We start from the raw sequence: 27325 nt of genomic DNA on the forward strand, positions 1-27325 counted from the left end.
GCGTAGACTGACAGAAATCACCTCCTTCTGAATGTCAACAAGACAAAAAGAGACTAAGCCAGGTGCTGTTGCTCTGGACTGGAAGACCAGCAGTGATGCCGTGTACAAGGAGGGGATGAGAAGACTCTACTTTCCGAGGAAGCTCAGATGCTTTAATGTGTGCAGAAAGATGTTGGAGATCTCCTACCAGTCTGTGGGAGCGAGTGCCATCTATTTTGCTGTTGTCTGCTGGGCAGCCAGCATCAGTGCCAGAGATGCCAGCAGGATGAACAAACTAATCCACAAGGCTGGAACCATCATTGGCAAGAATCTGGAGGCATTTGAGCCAGTGAGGGACAGGAGGTCACTGAACAAACTGCTCTCCATCACAAACAATCCATCTCATTTCCTCCGTGCTACACTACAGAAGCAGCAGAGCTCCTTTCCCTCTTATTTAACCCTGCAGCCATAAAGAACGCTGCAGGAAATCATTCCCATCATTCTCAATAAAACAGTACAGCAACTCTCTCCAGATGAACACCAGGACATAGAATTCCACACAGATGTCTGTGTCAAACATTAATATCATTTGCACTACTCCTTTGCACAATTTCGGTCTTACTTTTTATTTTCATTATTTTTAGTATTGCTGTTTATGTAAAAATTGTTTGTATTACATCCCATTAAAGCACCTTCACTGTGGGCCAGCAGTACTTTTACATTGGGCAGTTTTCTTTTTATTGTAGATTGTACTGTTTTTATTATTTTATTATCTTTATCATGCTGCTGTAATACAGTAGTTTCCCTATCTATCTATCTATCTATCTATCTATCTATCTATCTATCTATCTATCTATCTATCTATCTATCTGAGCACTTTTATAATAGCGTTTTTGTCATAAGGGTCAAATGCCAATCTAATTGTGTGTCAATTTTTTTTGCCTTATATTTAAGCCTATAATGTTATCATTATCCTGTCATAAAGTGCTTTTTAGTCATAACTTGGTATAATTAAGAAACATGCAATTTTTGAATACAAACAACATTGTTTTTCTCATAATAAACACATTAAAACAATTTTCTGAAAAATAACATGTGTTGTGTCAATGTATTTTATGGTTTTTTTTTATGTGAAGTGTTTTTAAAAACGCAGATGCACTACATATCTAGTGAAATGTCTCTGGGTTCACCCATAAAGTGTTTTTTGCCTTGTTTGCTGTTGTGCATTATTCGTTTTCTTACTACCAAATGATCTCAAGCGACATTGCGATTTTCTACTGAAGGAATAGACTGCATTTCCTGTCACTGACATATTCTCTCTGGGTAGCTTAACATGTTAACGCAAGCTCCTTCTGCTATTTGGATTGCTGTGCGCATGCCCTTAGCACTTGAGAGAAGCTCTGAACATACCTGAGGCCTCATAAATTATTGGTATACTTCAAAGCATGCATGGCTGCTGAAGAGAAAAGAAATAATACTTTTAAAAAAATTATCCTAAGAGGTATTCATGTACAGAAAGTAAAGATAATGTCCCATCGCCTACAGATTTGCATCTACTTTTAATTCTTTATTACATTTTAAGAAGAAAGTGCAGACAGCCTATTTGTTCTGGTTGAAAAGAAGAACTTTGGCTAAAGGATAGTTTATGCTTGGATAGTATTTATTTATAGAAAATTACTGAAAAGTTGTCAATGGATTATTTTTAAAAACATTATTCAAATACACCTTACACAAAGCTTTTCAACTCATCAAATCTCTCTCTAAATGTCATCCACATAGAAAGGCGGCAGAAAGAAGTCGGTGCTCTAAGAAGACAGTAGCCCCCAATTAGTGGGGGGTCATTGGTGTGCCTTGAGGCAAAACTCTAGGAAGTGTTTTTCAACCAAATATTACCCCTTTTTTGGGGGGGGGGGCTAAATAAATTCAAACCCCAATTCCAAGTTTTTGCAGTCGTCGAAGATGCACGCTGCAGAATCATTTCACCTTGCAAAACTCACAGTTCAAAGAAATCATTAAAACCCCCAAATTACCATTGACACTCATGCCCATGATGAGTGTAACTAACTAACTAACTAACTAACTAACTAACTAACTAACTGTTGTTTATTTTCCATGCACCCTATGAGAGTATTCACTCTGCGCGCAGCACTTTTCTCTGGACAGCAACTGTATTCCAGAGGGCTCAAGCCCATTTCCATGGAAACGCGATCACAACTTCCAAACAGTCTGCCTCCACTCACAGCGGCTTCTTACTCCGCTTTCACAATGAATTCAGAGTAAGTCGAAGACGTTTTACTTTTAAATCAGAAGTTTAATCGCTATCTTGAAACTTTAACTTTAGTCAAATTAGTCATGTTACTTTTCATGTGTGTTTAATTACAGGCGTGGATAAAAATCAAGGCTACCACAGATAGCATTAGCTAGCTAACGCCAAGGTTAATTTAACTATTGCTTTGATGGTGCTAATGACAACAGCTTGCGGCTCGCTCAAGGTATAACTGGAAAGGTTGACAGGCTTTTTTGTTTCCGTTTCCACCAGAAATTCCTTCGTCCTCACGAGTAACGATCTGGAACCAACAAAATATGGCAAGTAAAACTAATTATGAATACTTAGTTCAGGGTGTGCAGGTTGTGCAGGTTATGAGGATAACACTGGTGAAGAGATGCTGTGTGAAGTAACATAGGCACATGGGATAATGCAATTTATAAAGCAATGAATATATATACATATGTGTGCTTGTATACTAAAACTGCAGGAGTCAAAACAGGATACCATACAAGCAATGGCCACATCTCACAGATCCCTGGACTGTCCCCAACTACCAACACTCTTCCTGAGGAGAGGATCCGAGGGCGAAGAGTTGGAGTCCTAGAGAGTGACTCTGATTATGTAAAACTTGCAAAACAAGGAGGGCATAAGGGTAAAGCCGTCCTGTTTTCTTACATTTCCATGTTTTCCTCTTGCCGTATGATAACTGCTACAAACATTAGTTTTTTCCCCGTGTTTTTTTTCTTATCCTTGTTCAACAGGACTTCTGTGCCACGAGGAATCAGTTATTTCTAAACCCAGTTCATACAAACCTCCACATTGGTTTGGCTTTGAATCAGGAGACTTAAGCGAGCCAAGGTTTCAAATTTGTGTTATTGTTTTCACCACACACTCATAGTAGTATGTACACTTTGTTTTTATTCTAATACGTACATAAATACTTGCCAGTAATACCGTAAAGATTCTCCCACTGCTAGTACTGTTTATGTAACAAAACCTTTTTTTATGCTACTATCCTGTTTCGCTAACCACAGCCATATTTTATTTTATTTTTTATTTTTTTAGGGGGGGGGGGGTTGTTTTTGTGTTTTGTTTTGTTTTTGCTTGATCTTGTATTTAAGCTGTCATTAAGGATTTGATACTTTTATATACCTATATTGTTTTGTTTTTTCCAACTGGCTAATTAACAGTGAAGAGAAGGAAATCCCCGGAGCTTTTGAACCACAAGAACCTCCTTTTGGGAGCGACAACATGTCAGCCTGGGAAAGAGACAACAGCAGCAACAATGAGAAAGAGGAGGTACAGTAATGCCAACGTCATTTAGAAAACTAATATTGGCATATGATCCATAAACAATTATCCCACCTCTTGTGTTGTTAGTTTAAGGACTGTTCGCTTAGTGTTACATACTCAGTATCAGACAGTTATTTTGTGCTTCAGGTACTTTCTTCCTATGACTTAAGCTGATTGCTAAGTTGTCACAAACAACCAAATTAGGAATAATTAGTCAACAACAAATAACGTCCACGTATTCTGATTTTGTTTTTACTTTTTTTACAGGACAACATTTCTGTCCACCAAAGTGAGACAGAGAAGTTGCAGACATCCAGTCAATATCATGAGGCCAGCAAATTCAGGAGGATGTAAGTGAGTGTGGTCACAAGATGGTGCTGAAGTTCTGTTTTATGCTTAGTGTAAGGGAGGTCTCATAGGGCAGTTTTACAACTCTATTAGATTCTTTGACATAAAGTATAATGGGATCATACTAATACACTAATACTAATCCACCTTTGTTGTAAATGACATTGGACATGTATAATAATGAATTGCAGTCCATTTTGGTCTTTATTTTAAGTAGACAACCACATAGAATAAAAGGTCATAAAGCTTTCCTGCACTGTCCTGTATGTGCAACTATTTCTGATTGCATTCAAACTTGTTTATTTCAATTTGTGCTTGCCAGTAATGAAACTGAACTCAGTTGGAGAGCATCAGATCATTTAACTGTGTATACTTTTTTTATTTAGCAGAAAGTAATCAATCATGTCTTTTGGGAGATTTTCATGGGCCTACACAGGCAGCATCAACCCACCGTATTTTTCAATATGGGGTGAAACTGGAGCTCTTAGATCTCCCTCATAAAACATACACTCAGGGAAGATGCAGGTGGGGGCCTGGTTTGAACCCAACAAGGCAACAGTGCTAACCACTGAGCCACCATGGTGCCCAACTAACTATGTGTGGTCCTGCTGAAATGGGTGGATAAAGTGATCAAAATTAAATTATTCATCCTAAATGACTCACTGTCAACAATATTGTCAGCCATTAAAACCAGAACAACCAGGAGTCTCTAAGATCTGGTGTATGACCTACTGCTTACTTACTCATGGTTAGTCAGTTAAGGTATAAACATTCATGTGCGTACTGGCACACACAAGAGTTCCCTGAAATGAGGAAGCAGACGAAATAAGATCAATAAAGAGGCAACATGTATGTGCTTTTTATTATGAGGACACCATCCAACTGTCCATTGTAATTAAAACAAAAAAACAAAAAACTACAGTAGCGCATGTCTCAACTTTATGCAGGAAATATGAAGGAGAAAGAACATACTGATATACTATTAGTATATTATGGTTGCCGATGCAGGCCAGAGTTAAAGATCAGCATGAGTGAGGGAACTAAGCAGAGGGGTGAAAATCAATATTTGGGTTTTAAAAGCACAAGAGTGGAACAGCAGTGTAAACTACGAACAACAGTCCAATGTTAAATCCAGAAGGATGCAGTAATGAAACTTTAAAGTGACGCAGACTTCCATGAAACCCAAAAAACCTTTGCTGTTATTCTTGCCCAACCCTGCAGAGGTGAGGCACTCCACCACTGTTTAATCCAAGTACAAACATCATTTTGTTACAGGAAAACAGTGTTGTTCCGTCTAGTATGAACTTCAGATAAAGGCGTGGGATGGTTTTGGTTTTTTTTATTTTTACTATGAATTTTTCCCCATTGTTTTTACTAAAGAAACAACAGAAATAGTATATCACAAATTAGTTAATTACATTGACTTTTATTAAATGTTATTTAAAATCAAACAAACCTTAATTTACATACAGTGATTTGACCATCTATTTACATATATTCGAACATGTCTAGAGTATTATTTACTAATATTATTTATATTTGGCATTCTATTTTTGTAATAATTAGCATTAAGATAATACAGTATAGGATGCAAAGATAAATGGCTAATTAAAAAATATATGTACATTCAAGACATTGTTGTAATTACATTCTGTCCCATACGTCTCTGTGTTATGATGACAAAGCACAAATGCTCTTGGGCAGGTTGAAAACTTAGGTCAAACAAAAGAGCACCCAGAGAGATGGTTTCTAGATGAATCCAGATGTTCATCTATTTGCTTTGGCTAACAGCTGATTAGTTCTGTGTGCTCTCTGTACCTCTGGGAAAATGTCAGTGACTTGTCAATAACCCAAAATAACCTAGCATGCAATGCACCAGAGATCGCAATCATATCTGTTGAAAGCACTCCACAAAAGGTCTACCATAAAAAAGTTATGTGAAATTTGCAAACACCCCAGTGTGGTAATATATTAAGCTTGTTTCCAGAACAGATCAACCTACTGCAACAACTTTTAACTGCTGATCAGCTACAGTGTTGGAGGAAGATGAGTCAGTTGCAATCTGGAAGTTTCCAGACAGAAGAAGACTGACTAACCAATTGGAGAAAAATACTTGTGCTTCTCTTTGTTGCTTTGTCTGAATGAGATAAGAGATAAATGTTGAATGTGAGACGCAGCCAGTCTTTTGCTGGATCATTTTTGCACAGTTGGATCTTTGCTATATTTGTGTTGTTTGACAAATACTAGTTGGGAAGCCAATTTTTGTAATAAGTAGCCAGAGTTTATTCAGTGTTGGAGGGGTACGGTCCATTTTTAATGTTTAAACTGTGAGCACTGTAGGCAATGTGTAGTGAAATAACGAGCTTTGTTGGTAAAGAGAGACAGGGGGAAAAGACATTAAAAAGATCAAATTTTCACATTTCTGTTTCCATCATATTTGGACTATATTTTTAATCTTCTTTCAGAGTAATTGACAAGAAACCAGCCCCTGTTGACATGTCAAAGCTGCTCAGCTTTGGTTATGCAGAAGACAGCAAACCAGTATAGTGACGTGTCAAGTAAGTAGTGCAGCAATGGAGTTACAGTCTTAACCCTATAATAAGCATAACACATTCCAATTTCCTATTCTGCTTTCAGAATGCTCATTTTGCATTATGAAAGGAAATTAAGGCCAACTGCTAAGCAGTGTATGGATTTTATGAGGGTATTATTATTAATAACCAGAATGTAAGATGAAGGTGACAAAATTCAAGGTCCCAGTCATTACGACTTTAGAAGGCTTTTTTACACTATAACAGAGATAATAGTGAATTATGTGACAATGACTTGTACTCTTATATATTTCAATTTCAATAGATCGGAAGACTGCCGGGTGCCTGGATGGGAAAAGGGCGTACAAGATTCATGCTGAGACACATCAAGCATTTTACTTTGTTTTAGAACAATTTGTATTGTTAAATCTTTTACTCGAGCATTAAAGTGCCTCACTGAATTACAGCTTGGACGTTTTATTTGTTGTGATTTTTAGTGGTGCACTTGAAGGCATCAGTTAACTCCTGTGTTAAGTTTTTTTTCTGTGTCTACAAGGCTGTAAATGTCAGCTTTTGGGAAAAGTTTGATAATTCAAATAAAATGAAACCAATCCAAAATGAAACATTTATATATATGTATATGTCACAGGCTAAATTTTCCACACTAAACATGATTCCTGTTCGTGGTACATTATGTTGGCTCTGTGCGTTTCTGTTTTCATATGACAGTGCTAGTGTCAGAGGTTATCTCGGTGTTCTTTTGCTAAATTATGTCAGTACACGCCAGTTATTCACCAGCCTCAGATTGGCTATTGGTGACACATTACACACCCACACACTCATGCTTTTGTAAGAGTTAACAGCCTTTAAATTAATACTGTCTTTATGAACAATTGCTTATTTTGACTGGTGCTTGTATGACTTTTTAAAACTTTACTTACACTTTAGAACCAGACAGTAATTTTTATTATTTTGTGGTAATTTTATGGTTGATCGTACTCTGTTTGTTTGGGGCTTGGAGGATGTTTTTGTGGGAGCAGCAGGGTTGAGCTACTCCCCTCTTTCTGGAACCAATGAGTGGCAAGGTCAGGGGTCACCACTATATCTGCTGCACAGTCTGATATGACTCTTATTTGGAAAGCAGTAACTGAAAACACTTGGAGGTTTTGAGACATTTTAAAACTTCATTTGAAAGTGTACGCTGCAGTAATGACACCGATACTTCTGAACCACATGGGGAATGAGGAGAATGAGTATATAAAGTAAGTATTGGCAACCTAAACTAAGTCTTTTAAACAGTATTTCTTGATGCTTTTCTTTAAACTTATGTCACTGTTTTAATATATATTTAATCCATGCACATATACTTATTGTCGATTCACCACTCTTCATGAACTAAAATGCATTAAAATCTACTCAGTGAACAGGTCCAAGTAAAAAATCCCAATTTGGACACCATGGAAGAGGACATTCTCTACCACTTCAGCCTGAGCACTAAGACTCACAACCTTCCTGAAATGTTTGGAGATATTAAGGTTTGTAAAATAAGTCCAGCTTAAATAAAACTATTTTCTAAAAGCTCTAAAACAATTCAACAATCCTCTGTTTTTCTCTGTTTCCCACAGTTTGTGTGTGTTGGTGGCAGTGCAAACCGAATGAAGGCTTTCGCCCAGTTCATCCATCAGGAGCTGAAACTGCCAGGAAACCCAGGAGACATCAAAGATATCTGTGAGGGAACTGATCGCTACTGCATGTACAAAGTGGGACCAGTTCTCTCTATAAGTGTAGGTATTTCATTATTTGCTGTGGGTGGAACTGTTCTTTAAATGTTGTTAGGAAAAAGTATTTTACGGATTAGAAAATGTAATTTCTACGCAATGTGTATATAATACAGCATGGAATGGGAGTCCCATCAATCTCCATCATGTTGCATGAGCTCATCAAGCTCCTGCACCATGCCCAGTGCCGTGATGTGGTTTTGTTTCGCCTGGGAACGTCTGGTGGAGTCGGTAAGTCTTTTTGATTTTAATATGAGAAAGTTTTACATGCAGTTAAACAAGTTGTTCAAGTCATTAATACAATACTCTTATTAAAGTATGTAAGAAAATTATGCCCTGTGTCATCTACAGGTCTGGCTCCAGGGACCGTGGTGATCACGGAAAAAGCAGTGGACTACTCTTTCCGCCCCCAGTTTGAACAGGTCGTTCTGGGTAAAGTTATCACCAGGAACACTGAGCTGGATGAGGGAGTGGCCAACGAGCTTCTGCAGTGCTCTTCTGAGCTTCAAACTTTTCCAACAGTGATCGGAAACACCATGTGCACCCATGACTTCTATGAAGGTACAGTATGAACAGAATTCCATTAAACATTTATTTGTAATTCCTAGTTGTCATCCCCTGACAAATCCTGTTTTCCGTTTCTGTAGGTCAGGGCCGACTGGATGGAGCTCTGTGCTCCTTCTCCCAAGAAGAGAAACTGGAGTATCTGAGGAAAGCTTATGAGGCCGGAGTGAGGAATATTGAAATGGAGTCCACTGTTTTCGCTGCTATGTGCCGTGTCTGTGGTCTCAAAGGTATTATTTTTCTAACAATGCAAACACTGTATGAAGGCAAAACCTTCTGAATGCTGCAAAGTACATCTTCTACTTGTGATTTTGACATACTGCACTATTCTAAAAACTCTCATTTCACTCTCCAGGAGCTGTGGTATGTGTTGCATTGCTGAATCGCTTTGAGGGGGACCAAATCACATCATCTCATGATGTTCTGGTGGAATATCAGCAGAGACCTCAAATTCTGGTGGCCCATTTTATCAAGAAACGCCTGGGATATATTATCTAACAATCCAGTCGCCCTGTAGCATGTACATAGTTTTGACTCATGTGGATATGTATATATATATATTGCACTTAAAATGTTAATACTGAAATATTTAAAAGTTAGACATTAAGATTTTTTTTTATGATTTATTTGACAATAAAATATTAAGCGTGTTGCATGTATGCTTATAGAGTATATGTGTAAGTATGTATTATATCTACTATATTTATCTAGAAATATATCCTTGTAAAATAACACAAATGTTCAAAATGATATGTTCTGTATCTTGATCTCCATGTTTATCTCTGCCAAAGCTGGAATTACAGTCCAGCAAGAAAGGAGATTACTTTGAATTTTAAGGGCTTGTGTTTAAGACCAAGAAACACACTTCAATGAATTGAAATAAAAATATCACGTCTGGACATTTTTGCAGATTTGGAGTCTTTGAATTGTCTTTTTTTTTGGGGGGGGGGGGAGATACCAGTGACAGTGGTGAAAAACACCTTCTTACATGCTTTTTTAGAAGAAAATTATTCAGCAATTTTTTTTAGATTAGAACTTAGCGCATTTACTAAAATATACTGCTCGATCAAATATTTGAGGATGTTAGTAGCTTCTGCAACACAAGATTTTTTTATGCAAATACAACCCACCCTAAAATGCAGTCCGTGACTAAAGATTGATTTGTCTTTTTCTTTGCTCAACACATCTGCCAGATACTGTATGTATTTCTCATATATAAAATCTACAAGTTAGTAATTGTAATTGTCATTTGGAGGACGATACTGTAGTTAAAAAAAACTACTTTGTAAGAACTGCAGCTGTTGTAAGCACTCTTAATTAAATACCATGAAAGATTCTTACACATGAAGCAAATTCATTATAAGCCATATGTTGTTTAATATTGGGACAAGAGTGGGACTTCATAAGATGACTTAAACAAAAGTTGGGTCAGAATTTAAGTATGGACCTTGTGTCTCGCCGAGGTGGTTTGGGGGGCTCGATGACAGACAGAACCTCTCTGGCATACTGACTCTGGTGTAGACCGACCTCCCGCAGAGCCTGCTCAACCCGCACTCTTGGATCAGACACAATCTGGAAGATAGATTTTTTTTTTTATAAACACAGCTGCTTTATGCAACCTTTGCTGTTTTTAATGGTTCACTACACATTTAATACTTGACATAAGGTTTGATCATTAATTCATCATCATTTGGTGACAGAAGAGAAAAGCATCACAGTCTGACAATCATTAGTCAATACCTATATTACACAATACCCAAATCCTAACCTGTTAAAACAAAACCACACACAGACTCTACAGTTCACTGACTGACTTTGGTGGCCTTGAAATTAAGACTGTTGAGGACAAACACTTTTTGGCCAGCCACCCAGCTTACATAATTTTCCACCAGTGCATGGGTCACTGGTCAGTGTCACCCAAAAGGAACTGAAACTTAAGTGACTTAATGTAACGAAGGAAACGTGAGTGAGGGAGTGAGACATCATGTAGGCTCAATACATACAGAGCAGAGATAAGAGGACAGGGGCAAATGATCATGCAGCCTTAAAGACTTTGCAAAGAAAGTGGTTAGGAGGGCAGATCCTATCATGTCTCACCTGTGTGTCTGTGTACGTGTTTATACTGTAGAGAGGCTTTTGGAGCTCAAACTCGTTTACATTCAAGTGTCGACACTTCCAAGCCTCTGTGTCTGCCATCATCCTCTCTGGGTCTGCCTCTGCCACCACCCCAACCTTAGAGAAATAAGAAAAATATACACTGGATTTACTAATAATATACAATTGTCTTTTTACTTACTGCCATAAGGTGGCAGTGATGCCTTTACTCAGATAAGGATGAGTCAAGTTTTTTTCCCCTGTGAGTTATTTCCACTGACAGAACTAATCCAAGTGGTTGAAAGACCAGATAATGCTCCACCTGGTTTCTAAGAGCTTCCAGACGATTCTGTCTCTCTTCTTCTTCTCTCTGCCGCTCAAGCTCCCGCGCCTCTCTATCCAGCCGTCGCTGTTGTAGCATATCTGCCCGAAACTGCACCCTAGAGGAAGCAGAAAAGGTGTGGACATCAGACCTAAACAATCCCTTTCTTCCTCTGCCACTGCCACAATCAACATTACATATTGCTCCTGACACAGCAGACCTCCAGGCTGTGGAGGGCTCTACGGTGCTGCCAGAGTGCAGCTCCTCTCCCATCACCTGCTTTTATCTCTGTCTCAGCTCCTCAACGAATCCCTTTCGCATCTGAATTCATTCTCACAGCCAAAGTCAACAACATTATACGGATTCAATGTGAGTGTGTGTCTGCAGAGAAATTAAATGGAAACCACACCACGCAAGAGAATGTTTTTAAAGGCACGTTTTATTTTTCAGCAGCAAGTTAACATTAGTCTGAGACATTATTTTTCCTGTTGAAAGTTTCCAGTGTGCTCACGTCTGACTGACCCCGCATCACTGATGAGGTGCGACATCTCCAGTGACTCAGCAAGGGTCGAGCATGGAGGTGTTAGAAAGTTGCAAATATTCAGAGAAAGTACTTGTAATGCTACATTGTGGCTCAGGGGGTTGGGAAGCGTATCTGTAACCGGAAGGTCTCCGGTTCGATCCCCAGGCTCTCTGTCCTGGTCGTTGTGTCCTTGGGCAAGACACTTTACCCTACTGGTGTTGGCCAGAGGGGCCGATGGCGCGATATGGCAGCCTCGCTTCTGTCAGTCTGCCCCAGGGCAGCTGTGGCTACAACCGTAGCTTATCTCCACCAGTGTGTGAGAGTGAATGAATAGTGGCATTGTAAAGCGCTTTGGGTGCCTTGAAAAGCGCTATATAAATCCAATCCATTATTATTATCAGAGCATTCTTTTCATTTAAGAAACTACAATCAGCCGTGATTTCTGATTAATACTATGTTTTTCATTTAGCAGTACATATTCCTGTGTATTCAGTAAATATTTTATGATTGATATACACTAATACATTATATATACCTGTTCAACAGCTGATTAACACAAACATCTAATCAGCTACTCACATGAGTTACAGTTACATGTCTACATTTAGGTATGCAGACACGGTGAAGATGACCTGCTGAGGTTTAAAGGAATCATCAGAATGGGAAAGGCCACTGATTTAAGTGACTTTGAACATGGCATTGCTCTTGGTGCCAGATGGGATGTCTGAGTATTTGAGAAACTGCTGATGGGCTTGGATTTGTCCACACAACTATAGAATTTACAGAGAATGGTCTGAAAATGAGAAAATACGCAGTAAGTGCCAGTTCTCTGGGCGAAAATGCCTTGTTAATGCCAGAGGTGAGAGGAGAATGGCAAAGCTGCTTTTGAGCTCATAGTAATGCATCATCAACCCAAATAACCACTCCCTGGCATAAAGGTATGCAGAAGAGCATCTCTGAATGCAAACACACATTGAAAGAGGAAGCAGATGAACTACAGCAACAGAAGAGCACACTGAGTGCCTCTCCTTTTACTAAGAACATGAACCTGAGGCTATAATTTGGACTGGCTCACCAAAATGGAGTTCACTGTACTCAATTGGCCGACATAATCAACAGATATCAATCCAATAGAAGACACTTAGGATGTGGTGGAACAAAGGATTCACATTATAGATGTGCAGCCAACTAGTCTGCAGCAACTGTGTGACGCTAACTTATTGATATGGACCAAAATCTCTAAGAATGCGTCCAGCACTTTGTTAAATCTATGCCATAAAGAATTAACAAAGTTCTGAAGGTAAAAAAAAGCGGTTCAACCCAGGTACAGAAAAAAGTGTACCTAATACAAAGTGACCACAGAGTGTATGTATAAATATTATATACATATAATTTCTTCTTTACATAGGATAAGACTATGTAAAGAAGAAAAAATATAGACACTGTATTCTTAAGTTTTGTGTCCATGAAAGTTCCAAAGTGTATTATTTAATTAGTCAATGAAAAGACTGACTAATGATACATGATACAAATGAAGGTGAAATGGTAATAATTTCCTGTTAATACTCTTGAGTGAACTCTGTCACAGACTGCTTACAATGGAAATTATGTAAAAATAATTTAGTAACTGTATTTGTTCAAAGTGCTTCACATAATAATAAAATGCAGCATGCTAGATTCCACTTTTTACTCGAATGTATTTTTCAAATAGACATAGGTCACTTGTAAATTTTGGACAACACTGTGAATTCCTGTGAGTGATCGCCCAAATTGCACGCATAAAGTGGCTGACTAAAAACATGTCATGGCTGTTTTGAGTAATTCAGAAAATCTAAGGGTTTTGAGCTGCCTTTAACAACCTTGATGCACTTGGCAGCGCTGAAAACTCAAGGTCCCATGGTGCAACACTCACCTCTCCTTATCTCGCTTTGCCTGTTCTTCCATGACGCTTCTTAGATTAGCAAGCCTCTTTTGATCCCTCTGCTCCAGCACTTCTCTCCTCTTCTGCTGCTTTAAATAAAACTGTCTGACCTGGGGGAAAAAAATCAACAAAGACTAAAACTGAACAAGAACAGTGGCTACACTTCCACTAAGTTGACTCCCACGGAAACTCTTAGGATCATCATGTCCTATTGATTGAGACAGAGCAGGAATCAGATAAGTGTAAATAGAGAGAATGAGATGATATTTCAACGTCTGCCAGACTATTGTGCTAAATTATATGGAATCCAATGAGGCCTAAATGTTCTCATTAATCAGAATGTCTCAGGTTGCCTATACTCGCCTAGCAGACCCCTGAGGAGAAATTTAATTAAACAGTCAGACATACACACACACACACATATTCTGGTCTGTCGTACCTGTGGGTTCAATAACTAAAGTGAATAATCAAAATACCCATGTAATTATATCCACAATGTGCTTTCAATTTGATATCCATGCATGCCCACAATTAAATCATTCAGATTCTGGAGCCATAAATGGCAAGAAATTTGAACGCAGTGAATTTTAAAAAAAACCCAAAAACCCTGCCATGGCGGAATTATTCTTTTATTTTATTCATTCCTAAAGTCCTTAAATATAATGCATTTTTATTTACCCAAAGAAACTCTATGGCATTTCTAGTACTTCTAAAAGAAAGAGACAATTACTTTCAGCGGTTGTTTTGTAGGCATTCAGTGATATTTCATTCCTTGAGAAGTCATTCATACACTCATCTGTTCATACACATGAAAAGGTTTTAGAACGAGCGCACATACAAAATGATTTGATGCTTTCAATACTGTACTGAAAGCATCAAAAAGCATGAAAGCATGAAAGCATGAAATCAATACTGTAAACACTCATCTAAACCTAAACTAATCCCCATTGTCTTCTACATAGTTGTCCCTTGTTTTTGATTGGATGTTTGCATGTTAGTGGATGGAACGCACCATAGTGAAGCATAAGAATTCATACTCATTTTATCCCAAAAGAACAATTAAAGTTGGCCTTTCACTTCCACATTTTTATTCTTGGCCTTTGCTGGGGCAGTGTTGCATGAGTCACAGTTCAAAGAAGTTCCTCTTTAACACACATATGGTCTTGTGTCTGATGCTCAGTTCATCCTGTGTACTGTCTTAAAAAAGCTACTTTTAGCTCCTCCTTCCTGAAAGCTGGCCATAGTAGCAAACTTCTCCTGATTGGCTGCCCTTCACAAACAGCAGAGTTGTGTGCCTGAGATGACCATATTAAGGATCTCTGCTCTTATTGTTATGATACAGTTCAACAGTAGAACAAAAATATCTAAAGCTTTGAGCTTTTGGCTTTAAGGAATTACTCGCACAAAACACTAACCAACCAAAAGGTAGCATTTATCATCTAGAAAAATGCTTGCTTTAATAAAATATATAATATAAGCTAAGGTGAAACATGCAAAAGTATAGACATTAATAAGCAAATGTCCCAGGATTTAACAAACCTATAACGACATTTGTTATAAGGGTGGAGAAGTGTTTACTGTTTCTTTCTGCTGCAACCTGATGGCGGCGTCCTTCTCTCGCTCCCTCTTTAACCTCGCCTCTTCTTCCTCTTGTTGTCTGGCTGCTATTGCTGCCTCAAGCTTTGCTACCTCCTCCTGCTGGGCTCGCCACTGCTGCAACTACAAATACACATGCAGACACACATAAGGGATGAAGGAGAAAAGAAAAAGGCAGATTCTTGTCTATTAGCAACTGTTTGGAAAGAATTACTCAGACGGAGACAACCAGCTGCCAAATTGTGGCACGAACTCCAGAGGAGGTGCCAAAATTGCTTTTCACACTTTTCTAGATCCCCCTCAGGCCCCTCTAAACAATGAATCATAAAGAAAACCCTTGCGTTTGAGGCCTACACTAAAACAAAACGTATCCTAGTGAGGAGAATGGCATCCTCATTCTGCAATTTAGATTAATTATATTTACACAGAAGCTCCTCAAGTTAAAAATGTAGAGATTTTTCAAGTTTTAGCTGAGAAAAAAAAGAAAATCAATAGCAATCCTCAGTCACCCAGCTAGATATTTGGAAAGAGACTGTCTTAACTTTTCAAACACACACATAGCCACAAACATTTGCTGGGGAATGAGTGACAGGTTTGTTATGCAGCAGCCTCTCTGTGGCATGCCGGGTATTGAAGTGTTGAATACTGACCAGGCACACATTATCACCAGCAATATCATCAAGTTAATCATACATGATGTCTGCCTGAGAGAAAGCAGCAGCTGTGAGATTGAGAGAAGAATTTAAACACTCCAGCCTCTAATCCACTTCTATTTAGCAGTGCTAAAGATGGAAATACAATATGGTTATTCTTTAGAAAACTCTCGCAAATACGATTAAAATTATTTCCTGCAGATGTTTTGAGTTCTCAGTATTACTGAACCTGGAGAAGTAAGAAAATATTTATTTATTTTTGCTTCTGGACACTTTTTTAAAGTTAACTTTTCTTTTTTTTTAATTAGTACCAGGGTCTCTACTATCCTGGCATGTACTTTCCTCTTCCTCATCTTCATTCTTGCCTCATAGCTATGTGCGCACTTGCTATTTAAACAGTTTCCATTATTGCTTTGTTTAGTACAATCCTGTGGTTGTGAACGGTCACAGTAATAATTTGAATAACTTCTGGTGTTCACATAATCAAACGCTTAAACCCATGCAAAAAAACAAATAAATAAATCATTTAAAAAATGAAATTTTGGCATATTCTGACAAGTTACCCAATATAACTTTAGTGGGCATATTTTCTCAGCAAAACAAGTACACATAATTAAACTATCCATCAAGTTCAATCAGTCAAAATAAGATACCTGCAAAATGTATAGAAAATCATATAGGCAGGTGTGTAGGGAGTACATATATTTTGATACACTCAGGTCACACAACAATGAAATGTTTCTTTAAAAACTCCAAGATTCCCAGTGTCTGAATGTGTTTTGTAAGACTTCTTGTTTAGGCAGGAATGAAGAGGCATTTTAGGTAGCACAAAGAGAATAAAATGGTCATTATGTACAGTCTACAGTAATTTGTCACTGGAATCTCATTTTCTGTGAATTCAAATGGAAATGGGAAACCATCCTTTTTCATGGTAGCACAAAAAAGACTGCAGAGATGTCAGAATAACAAAAGAATGATAGTCTTTTTATCGGAGCACTGCAGCTGGCTCAAAGCTTTTGTTAATATCACTGTACAGTTAAATGTCTTTTGTCAGCCGGCATTGCAGCAGCCATCATAACTTTCTATTGCAAGTTATTTAATATATATAACAGCTGATGGAAGCAGATTAGGCTTTAAAAAAATCAAAAACCATAAAATCATCAGCGCTGTAAATTACTGCAACAAACAGAAGCGAGAATAGCATTACTCCTTATTATGCGGGAACACTCTGCTGAGTGACGTTAATGATACATGAAATTTACAGAATCTTTTAAGGGACAAGAGCTGAAGTCTATTACAAGATGACAAAAATGAAACTATGCAATTATTGTTGTATTTTTACACCCAAGACAATGAACATTTTCCTGAGTTCCATAACAGGTACATCACTGTGCAAAGGAAAAATTATAGACATATGCGTAATTAACTCCTCAGAGAGTTGTCAGCTGAGCCACTGTGGAGCCCACACACTGTCTCAACTCCACAGTTGTTTTCATCTGGCCACCAGAGAGACTCGGCAGCCACTAAATGACTGACTCGATGACAGGCGATCTCCTCACACAGAGCCTAGAGAATATCCTGATTACTGTAGGAAGACCACATAAATAATGTGGCCATAAGTTAATCTATAACAGTGATGTTTGTTTGGTAAAGTACTCTGGAGATAAGGTGGGAGGGCGGAGAGAGAAAAAAAAGAGTGCTGGCTATAAAAGAAAACCTCCGGTTTTGTGAAATCTTTCTTTTTTGTTTGTAGTGCCGCTTGTCCTTTGGCCTGCTCATCCCTTTCCCACCTGAGCATGTTGCAACAATCTGTCATCCCTCCAGGCTTTATTTACTCATGTGGAAAAAAAACACAATCACTCATCAAATATGCCTGGGAGCGAGATATAAGTGGGAGGTAAAATGAAAGCAAGGACACAATAAAAGGCCGGAATTAACAGTAACACAGAGAACAATACGAGCTAATTACAAGAGCCAGAACAAACGGATGGTGATTTGAAAAGAAGAGTCTGTCTTTCAGTGATAAAATGGAACGATTGTGAGCTGGGTCTCATGCATGTAATGTTGACTAGTTATCTTAAATATCTTTTTATTTTAAAACAACCACAGCTTCTACAATTTCACGTCTGGAGCGCTTTCTGAAACTGCTATATGATCAGTAATCTCATCTGAGTGCATACATATGAGTTTAGATTGTCTTCTGTGGCATCCTTGCCCCTTCTAGAACAGAAGAGTTCAAGCAAACTCTAAAATCAATTACCCTTGATTTCTTCCCACTGCACCATTCCCTGAAGAGTGTCTGAGTGGGATGGCAGCACACAACCTCACTCACTATAATGAGGTCAGAATCAGACCGGCACTAACCAAAAACTGTCCTGTGTATGCTCTCATCTGAACCCACTGAGAAGACGAGATGTGGAAACCCAAGGAAGAAAACGTAACAAGTAGGCACTTACTCTACCGCCTTAACCAAAAAGTACCATCACTATAATCTTTCTTTTATAATTCTTTTTCACAGTAAGCTGTTTCCAAAGGGTCTGTTGTCTTTTTTGAAACTGTGCTTTTCATCCTTTTCCATCAGATTACCCCTATATGGAAAAAAACAATTGTATTGTTAAAAAAAAACACAAAAAAAAAAAACCAGGATGGACTGCTCTTGAATTATAGATCATGTTGACCGTTAGCCCTCCATAAAATATACATTTTGATTAATTCATTTATTTATATTATACTGCCAGCTCCAATATGCAAGTTTCTGCTACCATATTTTCCTACACAGTACACTAAATACAACAGGGATGACTCACAGTAGAGTCAGGGGAGTTGTTTGGATCAGAGGGAGCAGCTGCAGAAACCAAAGCATTAAAGAGGCAGACGCATCGGAAGGAGAATCCATCTTGCCTCGCTGCAGTGTCACTGCGCAGTGATGATAAAGGCGGTGGAAAGAAAGACTGAATGAAAACAAGACACCATCTGAGCCTCCACGCAAACTCAAATATGTGCACATCCACTACTTAAATTACACTCCATAAGAAAAAAATAATAACCTATTGACAGTCAGTCTTCAATTCCCCAACTTTTGCTTTAAGTTTAGGATAATGCACTTTAAGACATATCAAGTATATGGTCATATATAAAGTTGCACTACTATTTAGAAAGTAAAATAAAAAAATTGGGAGGTTTTGTTTGTTTTTGAGAATGTACTATCTTTCAAACTTTTGTATAGAAAACATTTCAACTCTTCAGTGTGACACAAATGTGAAAAATAATCTACTGGCAGGTAGCAGAAGGAAAGGAGTGGAGATCGTTATTCACAGCGCTACAAGAATATAGACTTTTTTTTAAGACCGATACAATCTTTGGTGATTTACAAACCTGATATTTTGGCCGATATTTTCTTATATTGTTTTTCCCCCATAATATTTGGTAACTGTAGCGATTTATGAGTCCTAACTAGGATGATATGAAAATGTTGTTTAAAAATAATCTTGAAAGTTGCAGAGTGCCCTCTGGTGGACAAATTATGCAACATCCACATTCATAGAACAGAGAGTTTCTTCCATCTCTTCTTTTACTTTTTTAATTTTCATTTATCAGTTTTAAATGCCAATACCGATATAAAGGCAAATACCAATTATCGGGCAATACACCACCCTCGCCAATATATATTGGCTGGGCTCTAGTTATTAACTATATATTGTGGTTGTTAGGATCAGGATCAGTCTCGTAACAACTTTCGAAACAAGATACCAAAATTGTGGTAATATAGAGTTAAAAACACTGAAAACAGAAAGAATTAATTCATGCCAAGAGGGAAGAATTCACAGATCTGTACAGAAAACAATCCTAGAACTTTGCATCTGCAAACCAACAGCAGAAAAACAACCTCTGTGGTGTTTTTTTTGACAAAATGAGATTCGGTGTTGTCGGCTCCCACCAGCCCTACCTCATACATCAGTGTCTTATCCAAACAGCCACAGGACATAAGCAACTTGGTGCTATATCAACACCACATGGATTTGTTCACATGAGTAACTTGTTTGTTGTGCGAATGTGAACTAGCACCCCTCGGAGACAGCAACATCAAGCTAATAAGACTTGTTTGCAAGTCTTATTAGCTTGCAAACAAGCTAATAAGACCATTCTTATTAGCTTGTTTGCATTCACAGCCCATCCCAAGTGGCAGCTAAAGCAAGAGATGCTGTCAGGCAGCCTGGCGTAATATACAGCCTCATCAGCAGATATACTGTACACAAGCAGGCAATCTGCTCCCTCAAACTTAACACTATCACAGCTGCACATGAGATAGCTTGAAAGGAATATAGGAAAAAAGATGTTATGTTAACTATATAGCATATACTGAATATATATGAGGAAAACGTATATTCTGGCACCATAAGTAGATTTCAGTGTATCTCAAAAATGCAACAACTGAAGACTCAAAGGTATAAAAGAGGCACTAACTTTTTCTCTGAGATGCAAGTAAACGTCCTGCTGGTTCTGGCGGTCTCTGTGTAGCTCCAGCTCCTCCTGGTGGGCATGTTTTGCCTCCTGCAGTGTGACCTGGGCTCGGGCCAGGAGTTCTTCATGGTCTCGCTGCCACTGCTGGGGCACTGCTCTTAGCTGCGCCTGGGTGAAGCGCTGCAAGTCCCACACATATTCATGCTCCAGCTGGAAGAAGAATGAGAATGGACTGTGTACTGTTTGTATGTTTAACTGTACAGATGTATCAGGCACAATTATAAACAGAGTCAGAAAAAAAACCTGGAAGATGACACTGTGATCATAGTGCTTCAAAACTAAAGCACCACAGCCCAAACGGCAACTCTGATATATTATGCATCGTGTTGCACCAAATTAACAATATGCTAATGGCAAACCAAAAACTTCCCTTTGTTACTACATTCTACAATAATGGCAGCAGGACCATAGGGACAAGTCTGTGTCAGATCTAACTCTGCTGGTGTATAAAATGGTCTCTCTCTCTCCTGGCTGTGAAATGTCCTACAGGAAAACAGTTCCTTTCTGTGTGAGGGCTGCCTGTAGCTATTCATCATTGTGTCAGCGCTCACAGAGGCTGCACCACTTGGCTGCTTCATTGGAACCGAGGGAATGATATTCATCTATGGGCTAATAGTGGCTAACTGACGGTGGGAAGGCATTAGACGGCTGAATGGTTTTATTGAAAATGAGTGAGCTGACAGACCTGCCAACAGAACAGAAGCGCCAGAGGCAGTCAAGCAAATCCTGTTTATTAATACACAACTTTAGAACTTGAGGAAAAGCCCCCCACCTGCTTTGTTCTTCCCTTTCTCTTTTTGCCCCTGCCTTTACTGTGGTTTGAAGTAAAGACTAAGCATGAGCCTTTGAGATATGTGCATATATGTTTGCATGCTTGTGCACAGGCTTGGGTGCACTTCAGCCATTGCACTCACAGTTTGTGTGGATGTATCCACAGCACTGTGCCTGCAGTATACACTTAGAGTGTAACACCACCTAGTTCAGCTGCTGCATTTACATTTCCTCTGCAGAGTAAGGTTTCCTGGAGGAGAATGTGAAATAAATAATGGCCATATAAACTCAGAAGTACAAAGAGGTATGAATAATTTTTACTATTAGCATGGAATATTATTATTACTATTATATTAATATTATGAAATCCTGCTGATTCTCTGCTGGTACAAAGATAATAGACATTTAATTGCCCCATCCAGCAGAGGGAGATGTCCACTTATAGCTGGCTGGAGTACAACCACCTGATTGTGAAAGTGACATGCTGGTTTTACTTTAGGTCACCCAAAAATACAAGAAATTACCATATACAGATTAAAGTGACACTTTTCTGAGATAGGGATAGCCACTTGGATATCAACTGAAGGCTATGGATAAACTACTGCAAGATATGATATATTTAAAATATCTCGAGGTTAAAAGAGAAAAGTAATAAACCTTCTACACTTCCCCTATTTTCCTTCGGATATTTTTCTACAGGATCAGAGGAAGAAAAAGAAGAACTGCAAGAAATTGCAAACATTTAGGCTGCTTTTATCACCAAGGCTCTTCAATTGTTACATACCACAAACCATTTGTCTCACACCTTCTATTCAGCTAAAATATGACTGACAAAAGCAACAGAAAATGACGCTATCATCCTAAAATGACTGCACAGAGATCAAATTTAACGGCAGGTGAGCAGAATACCATAGCTCAAACAAGAACAGGCTTCAATGCTCTAAAGTGAAAAACAACATAAGAAACATTAGGGCTAAGATGCTGACTCCATAGAAATATAATTAAATTGTGATTAAAACGCTAACTATAGAATTTCCAAGTCACCAATTTGTCTGGAGTGCTAATGGGATTTCGTGTACAAATACACGCAAAATATCACAAATCACACACATGCCAGTCACAATTCATGTTTTCACTGGAAATGCACACAGGCAGAGCTGAGTTCAGCTAGGGGGACCATTTTACTAGTTTGCTGGATATAATCAAAGACATACTTGTTCGGTTGATTTCATTTAGATATCAGATAGAGAAAAAGCCAAAAACTCTGAATAAAATCAAGATTTCTTTTTTCCACATGCTGATAGCAGAATTGCATTTGTGAGTGTAATCAGAGAGGTTTCAGCAAATCAATCTATAGTTCTCACTGATTATCCTATGCACGCAAGCCAGTCTAATTATGACTAATAGCTGAATTAGTCCAACTCTGGGAATGTTTCTGGGTGAGGGGCATGGAGAAAGACATCTCTCCTCCTTGCAAGACTCCCCTAAGGCTGAACGATCACAGCTCTAAATGCAGCACCCAGCTGGAACTGATATGAGGACAGGTCTCTGGGTGATGGTGAGGACGGAGAGAGGGTCTGGCGGTTGTCATGGTGATGCTAGGCGGTGGCGTGAGCAAATTGTCCACAGTGGGTGACATGGCATATTCTGCAGCGTGCTGAGCAGATCATTGTCCAGGCTTATCTATGTGTCTCACTGCTGGGTTCAGGGTACTAAGCTACATTGATCAGGGAGCTTGGGACTCACACTGTGGGGCTGCTTCTCACAGGGGAGTAAAGTACATTTTTAGATGGGTGTGTGGGAAAGTTAATGCCTTAATTTATGGTAAATGCATGTAAGAGAGCATGTATGTGTGTGTTTTGTGTGTAGTAAAGAAAAAAGAAATAATAATAAAATGATGCTTGGTGGAAAGTGACCAATCATTCAAACCTGGGGACCAATTTACCCAAAGATACATTTTAGGCTTGAGCAAGGCACGTGATGCTCAGTTGTTCTGTGGTCAGCACACCAGACTGTGGTTGCACAGGTTGGCTTCAAGGAGTGACTCTAACTGTATGAGGAGGAACAAGACTTCTTTTCAAAGGTGATCATTGCTTCACCAGATTAATTACATTATACTACAACTATTTATTTATTTTATTTTATTTTTGACTTCTGCTGCTATTAATGTTATGCCACTACTATTCTAGTTAATAAAATGTCATAGAATAGTGTAAAAACCAAAAATATACTCAATTTACTCTCATAACTTGTAGAAAATTAATGCAAAATGTCTTTACATATGAAAATATCAACCATCAGATTTTGTACATTTAGAGATTTTTACCTATTTCCTGATTAGAACAATAGCTGGCTTTTCTGTTTGTCCATTTATAAATAAATTTAACAATTAATTCAGATTTTTCCCCTAAAGTACTTACCAGCTCTTGTCTACTTTTCCCAGGAAAGAATCTCAACAGCATATCCATGCAGAGGGCTCTGTGGTTGGGTATGTCATGAGTATACCTAGACACTGTGAACGTAAAGTGTTCATGATCGTGCTCACACCAGCCACAGAACCTGAAACAATTTCAACACAAACAGTACATGATCAGAAAGGAAAGCACTGCAACAGATAAGCAACACTACAAAATTGTCTTTCTCTACCTTCATTTGACTGCATTGCATTTTCATATAGTACATGCAGATAAAAAGCAGTACTGTGTAACAATAATATAAAAGCAGCTGTATGTAAATAAAAATCGAGCTCTGAAGTAGCTTGGAGATATTGATATAATCACTCTCCTGGTGAGAAATACGTATTTAAAAGGTTGTTTCTGCAGAGTGAAGTGACTATGCATCTATATGATTTTAATATCCTGTTGAGTTCTTAATCTTTCATCTTGATCTGTCCAGTTACAGCAGAGCTCTGCTCCCGCATGTAATTATCTAAATGAAAGGCTGAAGATCATTAAGATGTCCTTTTGTAATAATTACAGTTGGACCAAAATCAGCTCACAAAATGCTATAAGAAAGAAATGTTTTGATAAAATATAAAGTGTGGTAAGTGATAGTAAAATAATGAAATATATAAGAAAGTCAAATGTGTAAAATTATAAAATAATATTGCAAAACCTAGTATGAACCATAACTAAGGTTAAATTACTATGATGTCCGCCCCAAATTTGTCAACAGATGCTGGGATCACCAAAAATAGTGCCAGGAGTTTCATACAGATGTGGTGAGAAGTTTAGAGGCTCTTATAATGATTATGAATATTATATTGTAGTTTGGGGCTTTTAATGATTTCTCTAACTTTACAGTATACATTTTAATGACTTTAAAAAGGAAGAATTGGGTGCAGAAGTTTGAATTTATTCACACAGGGTAAAAAGTATACATACAAGCTCAAGTATACCCATATGGAAAAGAAATAGAAAAAACTTATAAAAGACTTGCATAAGATGTGGCCTACTTCATATAGTGAATCATATAAGGCTTATGCGATTCACTCATGAAGGTGGCCACTTTCTCATTACTTTCATATATTGTTTTAGTAAGTATCCAAAATATACAAGTTTCATGTATATAATTTTTCAAGGGATCTTATATCTGTTTTCACTCTTGTATGCTTTTCATACAAGTTTCACACAAGACAGATACAGACTTTATAAGATTTATGTATATATCGTTTCCATATGGGTATGCATGCACCCCACCTTAAGCTATATTAAGATAACAATGAATTAATATCAGTAGATAGGAATACAAACTTCAGTCTAAGTAAAAACAAACCCCAACAACTTTTAATCGTACTCAGCTTGAATCTGAATAAAAAGAAGCAAAATAAAAAATATCTATGTCCTGATGCCTACATTAAAATTTAGGGAACACCTAAAATGTCCAATTGTAATTTGATATACAATGAAAAATTACAGTCTTTGAATTATGCATTTATTTAAGCAAATACAAAATAATTTGAAAATATCATGTGGTGAAATTATTATTAACCAGTCTGCTTTAAGAACAACATTTACAATGGGTAATTTAAATTAATAGTTTATGCCATTTAAATGTCATGCAGCTGTGTCAGAGATTAGCTTAAACCCCGCCCCCAAACCTTTGAAGGTTCAACGTCAAAGAAAAGTGGATGACGTCACAGTGGCTGCAGCCGAACGTGGGCGGGGCTTAAACCTATATAAAGGAGCCGTCCAGACTCCCAAGCATTTGGTTTACAAAGAGCACACATGCCTAGTCCAACTCCAACCAGCCAACAATTTATTTCCTCTTCTACATTTCAGAGTCAGAGAAATAGTAATACAAACTTAAACATGACAACTCCACACAGTAACACCTCAGTTGAAACATGGAAGTCCTTAAGTGACCACTTTTTTGGTACAATTGTACCACAGTGGCAATCTCTGCAGTTCAACCCAGAGTACTGCAACACTGAGCTGCCTTCCACTTTGCTGAAAGACATGTTGAAACTTTGTTCCATGTTAGAGGACGCAATGGACACAACCGTGGAGAAGGGAGATCCAGTGTCCACGCAGACTGATGAGGCCTGTCTTCACTCAGTGGACACAGAGTCCCCTGAGAAAACAGAAGAAACAGGAGCAAAGGACAGCATCCTGAAAGAAATTTCTGTAGATGACCACGGTGATAATGAAGAAACAGAAACTCCAGGACTGGAGGACTCTTCAGACTCAAAAAACCTCAAGCTGCATTTGTCTGCAGAGGAGAGCAGTCTTGATAAAACATCCACAGCTGACAGTGAAAATTGCGAAATATCACTGCATCGTGCACCAACGCCACCTAACATATATCTAAATGTTTTTATTGGTTTTAGTGATTCATCTGAGGAAGAAGCGTCTGTGTCGTCCCAGATGTTTCTTCCTCAAACCCTCACCGCAGCCACAGTGGAACCGAAGAAGAGCTTTTTGAAGAAAAACTACTCAAAAGACTTGGACAACATAGAAGCTTCCCCCCTGGAAAAGCCTGTGAAGAAAACACTACATAGGTCAGTCCATAAGTCTGATTCAGATTTTGGTTCTTATGATGTCACTCTGGCATCTGATTATCTGTCTGAAGAAAAGATTTGTGTTTATAAAGTTATTCAGTTGGTAGTTTCAGAGGCCGCAGGCAAAGCCTCGTCTAAATACAAGGACTTCACACGGTGCCACAACTCCGACTCTATCAGCGATCGCCTGCTTGAAAAAATCTGGCCTCAGATTGACGAGAGGGATTTGGATCTATCTCCAAAAAGGCTGACCAATATCAACAAGGACATTTTCACCAATCTTTGCAAAGCACATAACTGCAAGGAGAAGTATTTGATTTTATGTCTGAGGGAACAGCTTGACGATATTACTGTCCCAACATTTACAAAACACCTGTTGGCCTTACCAAAAAGAGTACTCACTATATATAAAAACCGAGAAGAGTACGTAAAAGTTGTTGAAAGCTTCACTAAAGATTTGGTTCTGCACGCTATAAGCAACGCAAATGAGGCAAGGAAATTGCCTCCAGGGGCAGATAAAGCCATCATGAACAGGTTTACCCACAGGATTTGGGCTAAAATTTTGTCCCAAAAGCTTAAAATGTCCTTAGAGAACACTGAAGAAGTCAGTGTGAAAGTGTACAATGAACTCCGGCAAAAGTGGAAAAATCCAAACACTGTCCTGGAGTTAATGTTTAATGGCCAAGACAATATTGAAAACGTGATTGTCAAAAGTTTCAAAAGAAATGCCCCATTGAAGAGACCTAATTTCTTCTCTAGGGTTTTCTCACGAACACGTTAAAGTTTACCTGACACCTGCATCTAAAAAGCTGCGTTTTCAAAAATACCTGGGTACATGTGGACGTAGCCTAGATGCATTACATTTTTATTATAATTCTTCATTGTTAATGTTAAAACCAGACTACTTTAAAATAATTGTCTCATGAACCACCTGGTTGATAATAATTTCACCACATTACATTATAGCATTTTTCTGTCCTTTATTCCGTCTTCCTTCTCTCACCCCAACCGGTCGCAGCAGATGGCCGCCCCTCCCTGAGCCTGGTTCTGCTGGAGGTTTCTTCCTGTTAAAAGGGAGTTTTTCCTTCCCACTGTCGCCAAAGTGCTTGCTCACAGGGGGTCATATGATTGTTGGGTTCTGTACTATTGTAGGGTCTACCTTA

General features: G+C 38.3%; 3 protein-coding genes across 6 annotated transcripts in view; 2 read left to right on the forward strand and 1 right to left on the reverse strand.

Annotated features, from left to right (window-relative positions):
- The first annotated feature begins 2147 nt into the window (after window positions 1-2147).
- LOC308410338 (uncharacterized protein C7orf57 homolog) lies at window positions 2148-6886 on the forward strand. Of its 2 annotated transcripts, none has more exons than XM_080903601.1 (8): window positions 2148-2255; window positions 2519-2565; window positions 2736-2900; window positions 3010-3106; window positions 3439-3547; window positions 3809-3891; window positions 6355-6447; window positions 6746-6886. In XM_080903601.1, exons 1-7 carry the CDS (start codon window positions 2176-2178, stop codon window positions 6434-6436), a joined length of 663 nt encoding a protein of 220 aa, XP_080759727.1. In that variant the 5' UTR covers window positions 2148-2175; the 3' UTR covers window positions 6437-6447; window positions 6746-6886. The 2 variants fall into 2 exon arrangements, with proteins under 2 accessions (XP_080759727.1, XP_080759728.1); XM_080903602.1 differs by having other exon boundaries at window positions 2175-2255; window positions 2748-2900.
- Window positions 6887-7035: 149 nt separating this feature from the next.
- On the forward strand, window positions 7036-9708 carry upp2 (uridine phosphorylase 2). The gene is made up of 7 exons (XM_080903600.1): window positions 7036-7682; window positions 7841-7955; window positions 8046-8204; window positions 8315-8429; window positions 8550-8759; window positions 8846-8992; window positions 9118-9708. The coding sequence occupies exons 1-7, from the start codon at window positions 7630-7632 to the stop codon at window positions 9258-9260; spliced, it is 942 nt and encodes a 313-aa protein (XP_080759726.1). The 5' UTR covers window positions 7036-7629; the 3' UTR covers window positions 9261-9708.
- A 3-nt stretch (window positions 9709-9711) lies between these two features.
- LOC308410334 (coiled-coil domain-containing protein 148-like) overlaps window positions 9712-27325 on the reverse strand; it is a 30826-nt gene continuing 13212 nt past the window's right edge. For all 3 annotated transcript variants that reach the window (XM_080903594.1, XM_080903595.1, XM_080903593.1), the window contains 7 exons: window positions 23584-23722; window positions 20336-20542; window positions 15201-15341; window positions 13614-13732; window positions 11179-11296; window positions 10860-10994; window positions 9712-10334 (listed from right to left, as the gene is read on the reverse strand). In XM_080903594.1, the coding sequence (XP_080759720.1) occupies window positions 10191-10334; window positions 10860-10994; window positions 11179-11296; window positions 13614-13732; window positions 15201-15341; window positions 20336-20542; window positions 23584-23722 (1003 nt within the window). In that variant the 3' untranslated portion in view covers window positions 9712-10190. The remainder of the gene's footprint in view (window positions 10335-10859; window positions 10995-11178; window positions 11297-13613; window positions 13733-15200; window positions 15342-20335; window positions 20543-23583; window positions 23723-27325) is intronic.

This window comes from Rhamphochromis sp. 'chilingali' (genome assembly GCF_963969265.1).
Source record: "Rhamphochromis sp. 'chilingali' genome assembly, chromosome: 14".
NCBI lineage: Eukaryota > Metazoa > Chordata > Actinopteri > Cichliformes > Cichlidae > Rhamphochromis > Rhamphochromis sp. 'chilingali'.

Bases quoted from the DNA above. Each gene is read 5' to 3' on its own strand.
- upp2 (XM_080903600.1), top strand. From the start codon at position 7,630: ATGACACCGATACTTCTGAACCACATGGGGAATGAGGAGAATGAGTAT. The intron at 7,956-8,045 runs GTTTGTAAAATA...TGTTTCCCACAG, and splicing joins AAATGTTTGGAGATATTAAG to TTTGTGTGTGTTGGTGGCAG. The intron at 8,430-8,549 runs GTAAGTCTTTTT...TGTCATCTACAG, and splicing joins GGGAACGTCTGGTGGAGTCG to GTCTGGCTCCAGGGACCGTG.
- LOC308410338 (XM_080903601.1), top strand. From the start codon at position 2,176: ATGGAAACGCGATCACAACTTCCAAACAGTCTGCCTCCACTCACAGCG. The intron at 3,107-3,438 runs GTTTCAAATTTG...GCTAATTAACAG, and splicing joins GGAGACTTAAGCGAGCCAAG to TGAAGAGAAGGAAATCCCCG. The intron at 3,548-3,808 runs GTACAGTAATGC...CTTTTTTTACAG, and splicing joins GCAACAATGAGAAAGAGGAG to GACAACATTTCTGTCCACCA.